This window comes from Balaenoptera acutorostrata, chromosome 2 (assembly GCF_949987535.1).
Source record: "Balaenoptera acutorostrata chromosome 2, mBalAcu1.1, whole genome shotgun sequence".
In the NCBI taxonomy this organism is placed as follows: domain Eukaryota; kingdom Metazoa; phylum Chordata; class Mammalia; order Artiodactyla; family Balaenopteridae; genus Balaenoptera; species Balaenoptera acutorostrata.
The window spans coordinates 59,133,146-59,147,748 of record NC_080065.1 but is presented as its reverse complement, the minus strand read 5'-3'; the positions used below and the strand labels follow the sequence as shown (position 1 = coordinate 59,147,748).

The following is a 14,603-nucleotide window of genomic DNA, read 5'->3' as shown; positions in this document are numbered from 1 at the left end:
TTTTTTTTTAATCTCAGAGGTAAAGGGCATCTTTACCATCCCAAGAAAAGTTACTTGAAATAGCACTAATTTGTTTTTTTTGTTTTTTGGCTGTGTTGCGTCTTCATCACTGCATGCGGGCTTTCTCTAGTTGCGGCAAGCGGGGGCTACTCTTTGTTGCGGTGCGCGGGCTTCTCACTGCAGTGGCTTCTCTTGTTGCGGAGCACGGGCTCTAGGCACACGGGCTTCAGTAGTTGTGGCTCACGGGCTCTGAGGCGCAGGCTCACAGGCTCTGGGGTGCAGGCTCGTTTGTGGCACACGGGCTTAGTTGCTCTGCGGCATGTGGGATCTTCCTGGACCAGGGATCGAACCCGTGTCCCCTGCATTGGCAGGCGGATTCTTAACCACTGAGCCACCAGGGAAGTCCAAAATACCACTAATTTTTGTTATAAAATTCTTATCCAAAAAAACATCATATGTGCTATAAATTTTGTCAACATGTTGTTGGAAAACATGAAACTGTACTCTAAAAGTGATACTTACTTAAATCACTATATACTCAAAGAAAGTAAAATAGAAATAAAGTTTACTTACGTCATTGGATTGTTATCTGGCAGGTAATATATGAAGTCTCTCATAGTCATTTTGGAACGATCTGGTGGCCTCTGACTTTCATTTACAGCATATTTGTTTTTCCACTGCTTCTAGATACACAAACACACAGAGATACTTTTATTTTATAAATATATTATTTATATATTTTATAAATATATAAATTTTACTTTATTTTATAAATATATAAATTTTAGGGGAATTCCCTGGCAGTCCAAAAAAATAAAAATAAATTTAAAAAAATTTTAAAAACGAAGAATTTTAGATGTATATATTTAAGTATACAGCCTATTGTTGCATTCATTGCAAACGCTTGAACACTATTCCTATCACAATTACGCCTAATTTGAGGAAAAATTTTATAAACTGAATATTAAAAAGTTGTAGTACATAAAGGGATTTTAAAACACTAAAGTGACTGGGACTTGGGACTTCCCTGGCGGTCCAGTCGTTAGGACTCCAGGTTTCCACTGCAGGGGGCCAGGGTTCAATCCCTGGTCAGGTAACTAAGATCCCGCGTGCCATGTGGCACAGCCAAAAAACAATAAATAAATAAATAAAGTGACTGGGACTACATAAAAGCTCAATGTATAAAATCATGCTTACTGATGCTGACTAACTACGATAGTGTACTGAAAATTTATACATAGCTTTTATTTGCCCTGTAGTGAACTGGAGTTCTGCATATTTTATAAAATTCTTGAAGCAAATGTTTAATTTTTAATTCCCCCAAATAAATCTAATTAAGCAGATTCTATAAAACAGAGAACATTTTTAGAGGCTTAGATTTTAGAAGATATGAATTCAAATCCCATATCCTCCACTGATGTTGGATACATAGCAAATAACCTCTCTGAGCTTATTTCCTCCTCCTCCTGTGTAAATAGTGATAGCCACTTCACACAGTTGAGATATTTAAATGAGATAATGAATATAAAGCACCAAGGGGGAATTCCCTGGCGGTCCAGTGCTTAGGACTCCATGCTTTACTGCCAAGGGCGTGGGTTCAATCCCTGGTCAAGAAACTAAGATCCTGCAAGCTGTGTGGCACAGCCAAACAAAAAAAGCACCAAGATAAGTGCCTTCGGGCTTCCCTGGTGGCGCAGTGGTTGAGAGTCTGCCTGCCAATGCAGGGGACATGGGCTCGAGCCCTGGTCTGGGAAGATCCCACATGCCGCAGAGCAACTAGGCCCGTGAGCCACAACTACTGAGCCTGCGCGTCTGGAGCCTGTGCTCCGCAACAAGAGAGGCCGCGATAGTGAGAGGCCCGCGCACCGTGATGAAGAGTGGCCCCCGCTTGCCACAACTAGAGAAAGCCCCGCACAGAAACGAAGACCCAACACAGCCAAAAATAAATAAATAAATTAATTAAAAACAAAAAAAGATAAGTGCCTTCCTCTTAGTTAAAAAAAGGGGGGCATTCTATAAATTAATAATAAGAGCTGACATTTGTCGGGCTCTTACTATTTGCTAGACACTAGTCTAAATTTGTCAATTTAGAAAACATCACCAATTCATTTTGTTCAACTACACTTGTCTTAATTCAAATGAATATAACTCGCGTCAACTGAACATTTTCACGAAAAATCTCACTGAAGGTTTAGTTTATAAATACATCTGTACGTGTATCTGTATACCTGTGTGCACACATGTAAAACTTCTATTTGTGGCCTCCGCCAAAAACAATGAAATATAGATGAAAAAAATATGCAAAAATTAATATCGTGGAAAAAATAGCTTATTAACTCTATGGTGCTTCTCAATCGTTCTGTTAACAAAAGGGGATATTGTGGGACTTCCCTGGCAGTCCAGTGGTTAAGACTCTGCGCTTCCACTGCAGGGGGCACGGGTCCAATCCCTGGTTGGGAAAGATCTGGGCAGCAAAAAACAAACAAACAAACAAAAGGGGATATTCTATTAACATAAGGGATGTTACTTGGTTTTGTTTCCCTCATCAAAATGCTACAGATGCTTGTTCTTCCTCCAAATGATGCCTAACATAAAAACAGAAATCTAGCAGGCAACAATCAGAATTCTGATTTTTCTACCATACCTTCTCTTTCCTCAATTCTTCTTTTAACATTTCTCTCAGTTTCTGGGCTTTATATATCCGGTATCTGTCTGAGCATGGCTGTTTCTCTTTTGTTGGAACAGGGTTTGGCTGTGAAGCTTCTTGATTAACTGTAGATAAAGGATGAGGTTCTGAAGGAACACTGACACTAGGTTTAACCAGACTAAAAGTACTTGATACTCGCTTTCTTCTCTGTGAAACGGTAGAGGAAGATTTACTGGATTCTTCAACATCCTTCCCACCATCAGTCTTTTCATCACTGTTGAAATTTAAAAAGAAAAAAAAAAAAGGGCACCATGGATCTTCTTTTAAATATTTGAGGCTTAACAACTAGTCTGACAAAAATCCAAAAGAGCAAAATCTCATTAGTAATAATCAATGACTTAAACAGTGGTTGCAATAAAATTTTTGTTCAGTACATATTTTTAACAGATATGGAATTCTAATGAAGACTGATGATCCTTTTCAAACTTCAAATCCCTAAGAACATTATAGCACATAATTTTATGCTCATGCTAGGTACCTCAAAAAACAAACAAAAAACCTAAGTTACAAAACAAAGCTTAATTTGCCTAATTTGAATTACTCGATAACTGAGAGGTTTTTTTTCTTTTGATAGCTCTAAAAAAATTTTTTTAATTGAAATATAGTTGATTTACAATATTATATTAGTTTCTGGTGTACAGCATAGTGATTCAGTATTTTTACAGACTGTACACCATTAAATGAGAGTTGTTTTATAAAATTAAGTTTATAATCCACATTGACACTTCCTAAAGTGATCTAAATTTTTGGCATTTTACTTTATCAACTTGAGATCAGTTAAACCAAACAAAATATCAAACCTCTGAAATATTTGTATTGCAGTATTTGAAGACATTCATTTAGCTACATTAATCAAACCAAATTCTGTTTGAGGCAAAAATCATTTATCTTTTGTCAGGTATAACTCTACTTATTCAGCTATCAAAATAAACTCTTCACTCAAAATAAGTACTCAGTCACTTCAAATTACATATCCAAATTCAGATTGGATATAAATATTTCAGGAATGGCCTGAAAGCAAATTAAGAGGGTATAAGTCAAGAATTAAAAGCAGTCTACTTTTTTCATATGTTATGATTAGTTGTATATAAAAGTGAAAAAATGCCTAAACCTACAGAATAATTTTTCCAAAAAGTATCCAATTTAAATTCTTATCTCAGCCCTTATAATGTGATACATGTGCCATTTGCATTTCACCCAATCAAGATGAATGCATAAGGACAGAACATATACCCTATGGATTTTTACAATTAGCAAAGACCCACCAAAAAAAAAAGGAAACACATGATAAAAAACCAAGTATAGTCCCTAAATGTCAAGTCTAAGAAAGCAATATCCTTGAGCTTAAATGTCGCAAGACTACAGAATAAGTAATTTACTAAATTATCAATAATCATACACTCACATGTAGTTAACAGGATCTCTGTGAACTTTATTAATTTAACAGTAACTGGTATTTCTATTCCACTGTTGGAAGAAATTCTGAAACAAATTCATGTAAGAAACTTGGAAATTACTAAGCATCATTAAGCTATCAAAATAATACTCTATACTCAGCACCAGCTGAGGTCAACAGAAGCCAAGCCAAAAGAGAAAAGAATAAAATTGTCACCTTCCTGTCACAGTATAAATTTATACCATCTCACTGTTATTTAATAGGGTTGGTTTTCACTGGTTTCCTCACATTTATAGTATAAAAACAGAGGCCATTATTAGCTCAACATGTCTTAACTTTAACTACTTTGCTCCATCACCTTTAAACACCTAAAGGTAGGCAACTATTCTGTCATGTCCTGTGCAAGACAGTTTATATCAGTTATTTCTAATCTCCACAATAACTCTCCGAAGCAAGAGTTACATTATCCCCATTTTGCAGATGAGTACATTCTGCCTGGGCAAAGTCCATAAATTGTTAAGAAGAAGAATCCTGAATCTAAATGTGGTACATGACACATGCTTTTCTGTTCAGAAAACATGGTCACCATAGTTAAAGGGGCACACCCTCAAATCAAAATAAGTAACCAGACTTCCTTTCCATTGACATAAATCAGCAGAATCAAAGTAACACTGCACTTCTTTTAAAAATAAATGTTTTCAAGATTTAAAAAAAGACAACTTACTCCCGTAAAGTACTCCAAAAGAATGAAAACTGCAGTAATCTAAATGCTCTAATGAATAGTACCACGTGTGGATTTTCTTGGACTGCTGGACCTGGATTCCTCCCACCACCACTTGAAGACATGGTCCCCTCCCCGAGAATCTACACGCTGTAACAAAATCCACACTTGCCACACCGTAGTTAGAGGGACCAACTACAGTTGGCAGTGTGTTCTTCGGCCTCAACTGTCAGGCTTAGTACAAGCGAGGGGGTACTTCTACGGTAAAGTTTCTTTGCTCAGCTTCCAGGTGACACGCCCGGAGAGGCGGGGCAGATGAAAATGCTCCCCTCTGCAAGTACTTACCTGCTCTTGGGAGTCTTTTCTCGGGGCTCCGCTTCCCCGCAGTCCACTGGGGGCACATCTGTGGATTCCGCTGGCTTCGGGACAGAGGCCGCTGCAGGCTCCGGCGGCCTGGGAGCCTCTCGTTCACGCTGTGGATTGGGGGCGGTGGAGCCCCTGGCGCCTGCTCCAGGCCTGACATTGGGCTTCACACTAAGGCGTGCCCTGCGGAACATGGCGGAGCCAGGGGGCCCGGGGAGGCGACCCCACGGCCGCTCTCAACCCCGAGCCCCGGCCGCTGCCCGGAGAGGGCTTTAGAAACTAAGCCTTTCCCACAAAGCCACACCACCAGCCCAGCGGGCAGCTACCGCAGTTTCACGCCCCCGCCGCCGCCTCCGATCTCCCGCCGCCGCCTCTTCTTCATGACCCTGCTACACTAATAGCTAAGTTTCCCCCGGTACCTTATTCCCCCGCCCTCAGAGGGCGCCGGAACTGATTGCGTCATCATCCAGCGCCGCGGAATGACGCACAGCACCGGAGCCATGGTAACCGTCAAGTTATGGAGCCTGGGTTACCTGCGAACCGGAAATTGAGACGCCAGACGGTGTACTCTTACCTCTCCAGGGTTCCTCAGGATTTGTTCAAAAGAGCGGAAGGAGGTAATCAGTCCTTCAGCCCAAACTTTTACAGGAACTATTAAAATCCCTGGCCGTAGGACTTCCCTGGCTGTCCAGTGGTTAAGACTCCGCGCGTCCACTGGGGGTGGTGCGGACTCCATCCCTGGTTGGGAACTAAGATCCCGCAAGCTGCGCGGCGAGGCGGGGTGGGGGTGGGGGGGAGAATGCTGGCAAAACCAAAAAACAAACAAAAACAAATTGCTGGCTTTTTTTTTTTTAAGAGGGTCCTGTAGAACACTGCCTGTTCATCAGCACATCCCTAAGGCTTAAAAATTCTAAAATGAGAGGCTTCGGTGGCGCAGTGGTTAAGAATCTGCCTGCCAATGCAAGGGACATGGGTTCGAGCCCTGAGCCCTGGAGGGGGAAGATCCCCGTGCGCCACAACTACTGGGCCTGAGCTCTAGAGCCCGCGAGCCACAACTACTGAGCCCACGTGCCACAACTACTGAAGCCCGCGCACCTAGAGCCCGTGCTCCGCAACAAGAGAAGCCACGACAAGGAGAAGCCCTCGCACCACAACGCAGAGTAGCCACCGCTCACCGCAACTCGAGAAAGCCCAAGCATAGCAACGAAGACCCAACACAGCCATAAATAAATAAATAAATTTATTTTTTTTTAATTCTAAAATGAGTAGAACATAGATTAGAAATTAAAGTGTGAAGAAAGTGATAATAGTTAACTCCTAGAAAGGGAACTGCGTTTCTGGGAAACACAACGTGGGAAAAAAGAACATTCACTGTATATCCTTGTTTAGTTTTTAATGTGAATGTAATACCTGTTCAAAAATTATTATAGTTAATGGGAATTCCCTGGCGGTCCAGTGGTTAGGACTCCGCACTTTCACTGCTGAGGGCATGGGTTCCATCCCTGATCAGGGAACTAAGGTCCCGCAAGCCCCGCGGCACAGCCAAAAGTTTAAAAAGAAGAAAAAAAGGAAAAAATTATGGTTAAAACTTTGTAAAATTTTTTAAAAATATGTTATTAGGGGCTTCCCTGGTGGCGCAGTATTTGAGAATCCGCCTGCCAATGCAGGGGACACGGGTTCGAGCCCTGGTCTGGGAGGATCCCACATGCCGCGGAGCAACTAGGCCCGTGAGCCACAATTACTGAGCCTGCGCATCTGGAGCCTGTGCTCCGCAACAAGAGAGGCCACGATAGTGAGAGGCCCGCGCACCGCGATGAAGAGTGGCCCCCGCTTGCCACAACTAGAGAAAGCCCTCGCACAGAAACGAAGACCCAACACAGCCATAAATAAATAAATAAATAAATATTTTAAAAAAAAATATGTTATTAGGCTCATTTGGGGAGAAACATGGAACTTTTTAAAAATATTTATTTTTTAAAAATTTATTTTGGTGCACCGGGTCTTAGTTGCTGTGCTTGGGATCGTCATTGTGGCATGCAGGATCTTTTTTTTAAATTTATTTACTTATTTATTTTTTTATGGCTGTGTTGGGTCCTCGTCTCCGCGCGAGGGCCTCCTCCAGTCGCGGCAAGTGGGGGCCACTCCTCACCGCGGTGCGCGGGCCCCTCACCATCGCGGCCTCTCCCGTTGCGGAGCACAGGCTCCAGACATGCAGGCTCAGCAGTTGTGGCTCACGGGCCCAGCCGCTCCGCGGCATGTGGGATCCCCCCAGACCAGGGCTCGAACCCGTGTCCCCCGCACTGGCAGGCAGACTCTCAACCACTGCGCCACCAGGGAAGTCCCGGCATGCAGGATCTTAACTGGTGCCGTGCATGCAGCATCTAGTTCCCTGACCAGGGATCGAACCCCGGGCCCCCTCCAGTGGGCGCTCAGAGTCTTACCCACTGGACCACCAGGCTAGTCCCAAAACTTTGTGAATTAACGTGAGCATTCTTAATCTGCTTCAGGAGGGAGCAACAGAGCAATAAGCAAGACATTCTGTGTGGGAAAGGAAAATTCAACAAATGAACAAGATAATTTAAGAATTATTAAATGCCATGAAAGAAATTTAGAGGGTAATATGACAGAGGTTAATGGGAGGCTGGCTTACTTTATGTAGGGTGGTTAGGGAAGTCCTCTATGATGAGAGGGAAAATGTCCAGAGATGAGGCTGACTCTAGAGATTATGGGCCGGTGTTTGAACCAGTAATACAATTCCCCTGATTCATGGAAAACAAAGGCCTGACTTCCTTCTTGGAAGGAGAAGAAAATTCTACAAGAACATCCTGCTACATTAATGACAAAATGTCAAAGAAATAAAATCCCGAACTGACTGAAGAGATTGCTAGGTCATCCAGAAGGAGAAAGAAGAGAGACAAGTGTTTTTAAGAGTAGGAAAGCAAGGCTGAAAGTACAGAGAGAAAAGATTCTTTCAAGACTGGGAAGGAAATGGAGGTCTGTGGGCTCCCTCCAGTACTCTGGAGAGGGAATAGGACCTCAAACACACCTAAGGAAGCCCAAGGAGTTGAGAAAAATAACCCCTGCTGCAGATATCTCAGGAATCTTGGAGCTACTGCCAGAACCATACAGCTTTAAACAACATATTCCGGTATAGACTGAAGACATAAGGCCTTTCCCCAAACTCTCTGTTTCACCTAAGAGTCTATGGTACTCCCACAATTCTGCAGGTAAAGAAGTAAATAATGACTAGGATTTAATTTCCCATTTGTAAAGGGATGGGAACAGAGTCAGATTCAATTTTACTATTTAACATAAAATCATAAGCTATTTGTTACACATCCCAAGTTTGTACAGTCTTTTTTTTGAATTTTTGAATTTTATTTTATTTACTTTTTTATACAGCAGGTTCTTATTACACATCAATGTATACATGTCAATCCCAATCGCCCAATTCATCATTTTAAAATAATTCTGAGACTCACGTTTTGATCGTGGCTCAGCTCACGGCTAGCTGTGTGACCTTGGGCGGTCACATAATTCCTCCTAGTTTGTACAGTCTTAACGGCATCATAGTAATTTTAAAAGTCTCCAGTTTTCTCTGGCAGACACACCCAACATTTCTTGTATACATGGGATACATCATGTGTATCCCTACAACTCAAAAACTATATTTTCAGTTGCAAAGAAAAAGCTCAATTAGACTCTTAAGACCACACACAGAAACAACTCTACTTAAGTTCAATCCCAAACTCCTTCCCTCCCTTCCTCTTTAGATGGTCTCTTTATAAAGAGCCTGGCCAGAAAGTCAATCTTTTCCCCTGCTCAAGTTACTGCAGAAGAGGTCCCTAAGTGGAGACACCTGGCCTGTAAGCAGTATTGAGGAGGAGGGGTGGGACGTAGGGAGAGTGATAAGCACGAAAGGCTCTCTGAGGTTGAAAGAATGATGACAAGTATAGCTAATATGTTGAGTGCTATCCTGTGCTGGGCACTTACTACTTCACATATATTAACTTGATTAATGAAGGAGGTACAATTACCTTCCCATTTTACTAATAAGGAAGCTTTAATGCAATGAAATGACATTCCCAAGTTCACATAACTACTCATTGGGAGAGCTGGGCTTTCAACCCAGACATTCCATCTCCAGAACCCTCAGGTAATTTTTATGAGATGAAATAAAAATTGTTGAAGCTTGGTCTTATATACTTGGAGGTCCATTATAGTATTTTCTATACTTTTGTATACGTTTGAAATCTTCCAAATTAAAAACTTTTTTTAAAAAAAGGTTATTTCAGGGTGTCCAGACTAACTCTATACATTTCTCAGTTTGTAATAATTAACGGAATAGACGAAGAAAATAAGTATCAAGCATCTTTACACATCTGTTTCTAGCAATGGCAGATGCTCCATAGCTTTCACATAGGTTTAAGGTTATTCTGGGCTATTCTGAATTCGTGGTGAGACTGCATTCCCTAGCATTCTCTCCCCATCACACAACCCAGGCACAGAGCCACAGAACTCCTAAAGTACTGTCGAGTGACAAGGGCACTGGGATCAAACGGGAAATGAACAGACTTTGAAGTCCGTTTTAAATTTGAATCTTATTTCTACCCGTCCCTACCTATTAGGTCAGCGCTTCTGGTCTCAGAGTCTCAGCCGCCTGTTTCATAAAATGAGAACAATGAAGTCTACCTTGCAGGCTTGGTGCGTGAATAAAGAAGGAAAATATGAAGGGCCAACACTGGCTTTCAAAGAGTTAACCCTCAATCTGTTCTGTCCCCTTCCTCCCCTTCCCGCCTCTGCAACGGGATGAAAAAAAGCAACGTTCCTTTTCGAAAAGTTAGATATTGTATTGTTTAACGTCGTTATCAAAAAATAGGGGCTGGTTAAGTCCCAGTGACCGGTACACAGAGGGAAAATCCACACACGTCTATGCCTCGCTCAGACACAGAGCCTGCTTTCTCGACTCTAGCAAAATTGCACGGCCGAAAGGCGCCGGGGTCGGATGACTAACCCCAGAGCCGCGGCTCCTGGGCCCTAGTCGGGCACCGCCCCGCCCTCCCGGCCACGCACGCGCAGTCACTCGCCGGCCACGCCGACTGCTGTTGTCTGGCCTCGTCGGGCTGGGCCGTCCACCGAGCACAGGCGTATCCCTGCTGAGGGCCCGCGCGGGCTTAGGCTTCCAGATCGACGGGTGGGGACGGCCGCTGAGCGTGCGAGCAAGTCGTTGCTTTTCCGAGTCGCTCTTTTCCAGGCTCGGTCCGGTGGTCAGCATGGCCCGTGAGTATACGGACGGGTAGGGGAAGCGGCGGGGAGCGTCCGGCGAGCAAGTCGAGTTCCAAGGCGCGGCGGGCGGGCAGGCGGAGGCCAGCTGGTGAAACCCCTTCCGTCCGGCGCGGTGGTGACCCGGTTTTTAGTCAGCAGAGGGAGAGGGACGGTTGGCTCCGGTCCGGCCTGAAAGGTCGGGCAGGTGCCTGCCCCTCGGGTGCGAGTTTACACGGCAAGGAACCCCTCCCCGGTGGCGAGGTGTGTGGAGCCCCGGGAGGGACCCTGGTCTGGAGGTGGTTTATAGCTGGTACTTAATACTTAAGGTCGTGAGGCCTAACGAGGACAGGGAGCTGTAAGTCTCCTCTCTAGTTCTTTTGTTTGGCCCTCGAAGGTAATGTTTTACAGGCATCTGTAATGCTCGCTTAACAGTTGAATTATGGTGGGCCAACGCGTGCGAGGTGTAATCTGTGGTGTATCTTTCTCTCTCCACCCACACCTCTCAAAAGCCAGAACTTATTTTGGAATACTGGCCCATAGAGACAGACGATTGGAACGCCTCTTTTAAGAGATCTGGTGTTTATAGCCAGTGAACATCTTAACTGGTATCATAAAACTGTCAGGAACTTCAGTGTTTACCTTTAAGCTTCCTCCTTGTCAGATCCCCGGAACACCATTCAGTGCAGTACTCTGCTGGCTTATCTCTTAAAAAGCAAACTTCAGATGCATTTAAATAAGACCCTTAGAATGGAATTATTAATTTTGGAGATGGAAAAATAACATCACTATTTCTCTTTGTAGGCGGAAATCAACGAGAACTTGCCCGCCAGAAAAACATGAAGAAATCCCAGGAAATTAGTAAGGGAAAAAGAAAAGAGGATAGCTTGAGTGCCTCTCAGAGGAAACAGAGGTGAGTTATACTAAAGGAATTCTCAAGTCACAGAAGTTTTCATTTTGGAGAATGGAAAGCAGTTTTTAAATCCTTAGTAGAACTAGGCCTGCAGGAAGGGGTAACAGCTGCATATCTGTTGTGTGCCAGGCATACTAAAATTATAAGCGGTAGTCATTATCCCAACCCATGGATGAAGAATTTAAAGCTCTCAAGCTATAATTTGTCTTGCAGAGAATCTCATGCAACTCCACCACAAACATAAGAATTTCATTTAGCTTCCATGTGCAAGACATTGTTAGGTGCTGAGGGTGAACATTTTCCAAGCAGACATCCTACTCATACTAGTCTGGATGACAGGTCACCAATTATATTGATAACTTGTGAAAGAGACACAAAGTATATGTAGTTATATTGACTTATGAAGATCCATTGGATTGGAGAGAATGCAGGTGCACTGTCTTGACATACAAGTGACAATACAAAACTGCTACAGAAATATCAGTACTTTGAGACTACAGCTTAAGATTTTTTCAAAAAAAACATTCATCTTTCTAAAAACAAGTTAGCCAAATTTCATTTTATTCTAAAATCAAATTTTGTTGTTCATGTGAAACTTGGAGGCGAGGTGAAGAATTGACTACACAGGCCCCATCCTGGCTTCTCTGTGGTTCTCAAGGCTGGCTGCACATTAGAACCACCTGGGAAAACTTGATGTCTGCTCAAGCCTGTGCCTCACACCCAGCCCTGATTTAATTGGTGTGGGGCTGGACATTAAAAGGTGCTCTAGGTAAATTTTATTATACTTAAGTTAAACCTGACTTTAAAAGCTCCCCAGGTGATTCTGATATGCAGTCAGAGTTTAATGAAGTTGAAGCCCTTAATTATCACTTCACACTGTCTTTCTATGACATTTATTGTTAAAGTGATAAGCTTTGCTTTAAATTTGTTTACTTACATTGGAGTAGAAGTGAACCAATCAGTGGAATGGTACAGATCAGTAACCCTGAAATAATATTTTTATTGGGAAACTTAGTGTAGCTTGGCTCAGGGATAGTCACTGCTCAATGACTACCCACTGCTTACAAAGCTCTGTGCTAGATGCTCTATATTTATTACCTCTATTCATCATAATCATGAAAAGTGCTATTAGCCCCAATACATGCAATGAGAGACTGGGGCTCTGAACTTCAATAACATTACTAAGATCATACAGCAAGCACAGCAGAGTTTGGTTACAAACAGAAAAATAACTATTACTGTTTTTATTCAGGACACCTCATTTTTTTTTGTAGCTGTCTTGTTTTTCCTTCCTTCTCATTCCTTGTTTTTGCTATTGGCCTCTCAGAAATGTCTTACTAACATGGACAGAGCTACTCATCCTGAATTAAAATCTAATACTAAATATATGCAATAACAACATAGGAAAGAGCCTGGACTTTGAAATTGAACAGACCTTAGTTTTTATGTGATTTGGGGCAAATTATTTAGCTCTAAGCCTTTAACTTTTTTTTTTTAATCTGAAACATAGTGACAATAACTCAGGGTTGTTGTGGGACTTAATCCAGAGCCAGCAAAGTGCCTAGCACATAGTAGGTGTTGAATACATAGACATTTAATATATTTTTTAATATGGGCTCATGGACCATCCAGCCCAAGTAATCTGGTTTTAGTTCACAGTATGTGAAGGTTCAGCCAGAGACACAAAGGGTTAAGAAAATGCCCTGAATATCCTGCTTTTTGGCTTGTAAGAAACTGAATTGATTCATAACATCTATGTCCTAATCCTAGGTACCACTTAGGATATCTAGAAGATTTCTGAAATGCCCCTTCATTCACGAAAAAATTTATAGTGAATTAACTTTGTTGACAACCAAGATTAATTGCCATTATTTCTACATATAGCTGCCTCATGTCAGATGGTGTGCTTGTGTGTGTGTGTATGTGTTCCTCAAAACAACTTGGTATGTATTACTCTAATTTTGAAAAGACTTGGAGGTTATTTATCCAAGGTCATGACAACAGTACAGACTGTATTCAAAATAAGATCTGACTTCAAAGCCTTTCCATTCTTCACCTTCCCATTTTATCTCCGTCCATGCAAATGGAAAGACATGAAAGTTTATATCTTCTTTTAAATTGTTTTCTAATATACTGAATGGATTATTATAGAAAACAAATGAGAACATAAAATCAGTTTTTCTGTAACAACTTACAGCCTTTTTCCCCTATATAGGGACTCTGAGATCATGCAACAAAAGCAGAAGGCAGCCAATGAGAAGAAGTCTATGCAGACAAGAGAAAAATGATGACTATTGGAAAACCTGGGTGCTGCCGCTAACTAAGTGTATCATAAGCTCTATGATCAAGATTTTGTAGCGTGAACAGTCAGTACATATGTTATATCCTTATACAACTATTTTACACGTTACCTTTCAGCCTGACTTAGTGTGATGTTTCAGAACCATTCTTCAAAGAATAAAGCACTAACCATGCATGTGACATATTGGTGAACATTGTTTTTTATCACCAGTGAGCATTTGTACAATTTATTAAAGAGGTAATATGATCAGGTAACAGGATATTATATATAAATCTAGAAACTTTGTCATAAACTTTGTTAAAGTATATCTTTAAAGTCAACTTTATTGTATAATAGAATTTGAGATACATTTATCTAATTTTGCTTTGTAATCAACTAGTTTGCTTGAAAATTTTACAAAAAATAGTACAAACCACCTGGAATAGCAACTAAATGAACATAAACTAAATGAGGTCTCAGTAAGAGTTCTACTTACAGCTTTAAAATTTTCTGGAATAAGTGCTTTTTTTTTTTTAAAGAATTTCTTTTTCTTTTTTTTTTTAAAGAAATTTATTTTATTTTTGGCTGTGTTGGGTCTTCGTTGCTGCATGTGGGCTTTCTCTAGTTGCGGCGAATGGGGGCTGCTCTTCGTTGCGGTGCGCCGGCTTCTTGTTGCAGTGGCTTCTCTTGTTGCAGAGCATGAGCTCTAGGCATGCGGCTTCAGTAGTTGTGGCATGCGGGCTCAGCAGTTATGGCTCACGGGCCCTAGAGCACAGGCTCAGTAGTTGTGGCACACAGGCTTAGTTGCTCCACAGCATGTGGGATCTTCCCAGACCAGGGCTCGAATCCATGTCCCCTGAGTTGGCAGGTGGATTCTTAACCACTGCGCCACCAGGGAAGCCCCTGCCTTTTTTTTTTCTTAATAGAGTTTATTTTGCAGAGCAAAATTAGGGATGCAAA

General features: G+C 41.9%; 1 protein-coding gene and 1 non-coding gene across 6 annotated transcripts in view; one reads left to right on the top strand and one right to left on the bottom strand.

Annotated features, from left to right (window-relative positions):
- Positions 1-5,620, bottom strand: part of BDP1 (B double prime 1, subunit of RNA polymerase III transcription initiation factor IIIB) — an 88,348-nt gene extending 82,728 nt beyond the window's left edge. For all 5 annotated transcript variants that reach the window (XM_007175951.2, XM_057540100.1, XM_007175952.2 and 2 more), the window contains exons 1-3: positions 5,170-5,620; positions 2,645-2,921; positions 574-683 (exon numbers count right to left, since the gene is read on the bottom strand). In XM_007175951.2, the coding sequence (XP_007176013.2) occupies positions 574-683; positions 2,645-2,921; positions 5,170-5,381 (599 nt within the window). In that variant the 5' untranslated portion in view covers positions 5,382-5,620. The remainder of the gene's footprint in view (positions 1-573; positions 684-2,644; positions 2,922-5,169) is intronic.
- Positions 5,621-10,256: 4,636 nt separating this feature from the next.
- On the top strand, positions 10,257-13,843 carry LOC102998513 (uncharacterized). Its single transcript, XR_009007101.1, has 3 exons — positions 10,257-10,467; positions 11,254-11,362; positions 13,578-13,843. It is a non-coding gene; the product is annotated as an uncharacterized LOC102998513 (transcript).
- The last annotated feature ends 760 nt before the right edge of the window (positions 13,844-14,603 follow it).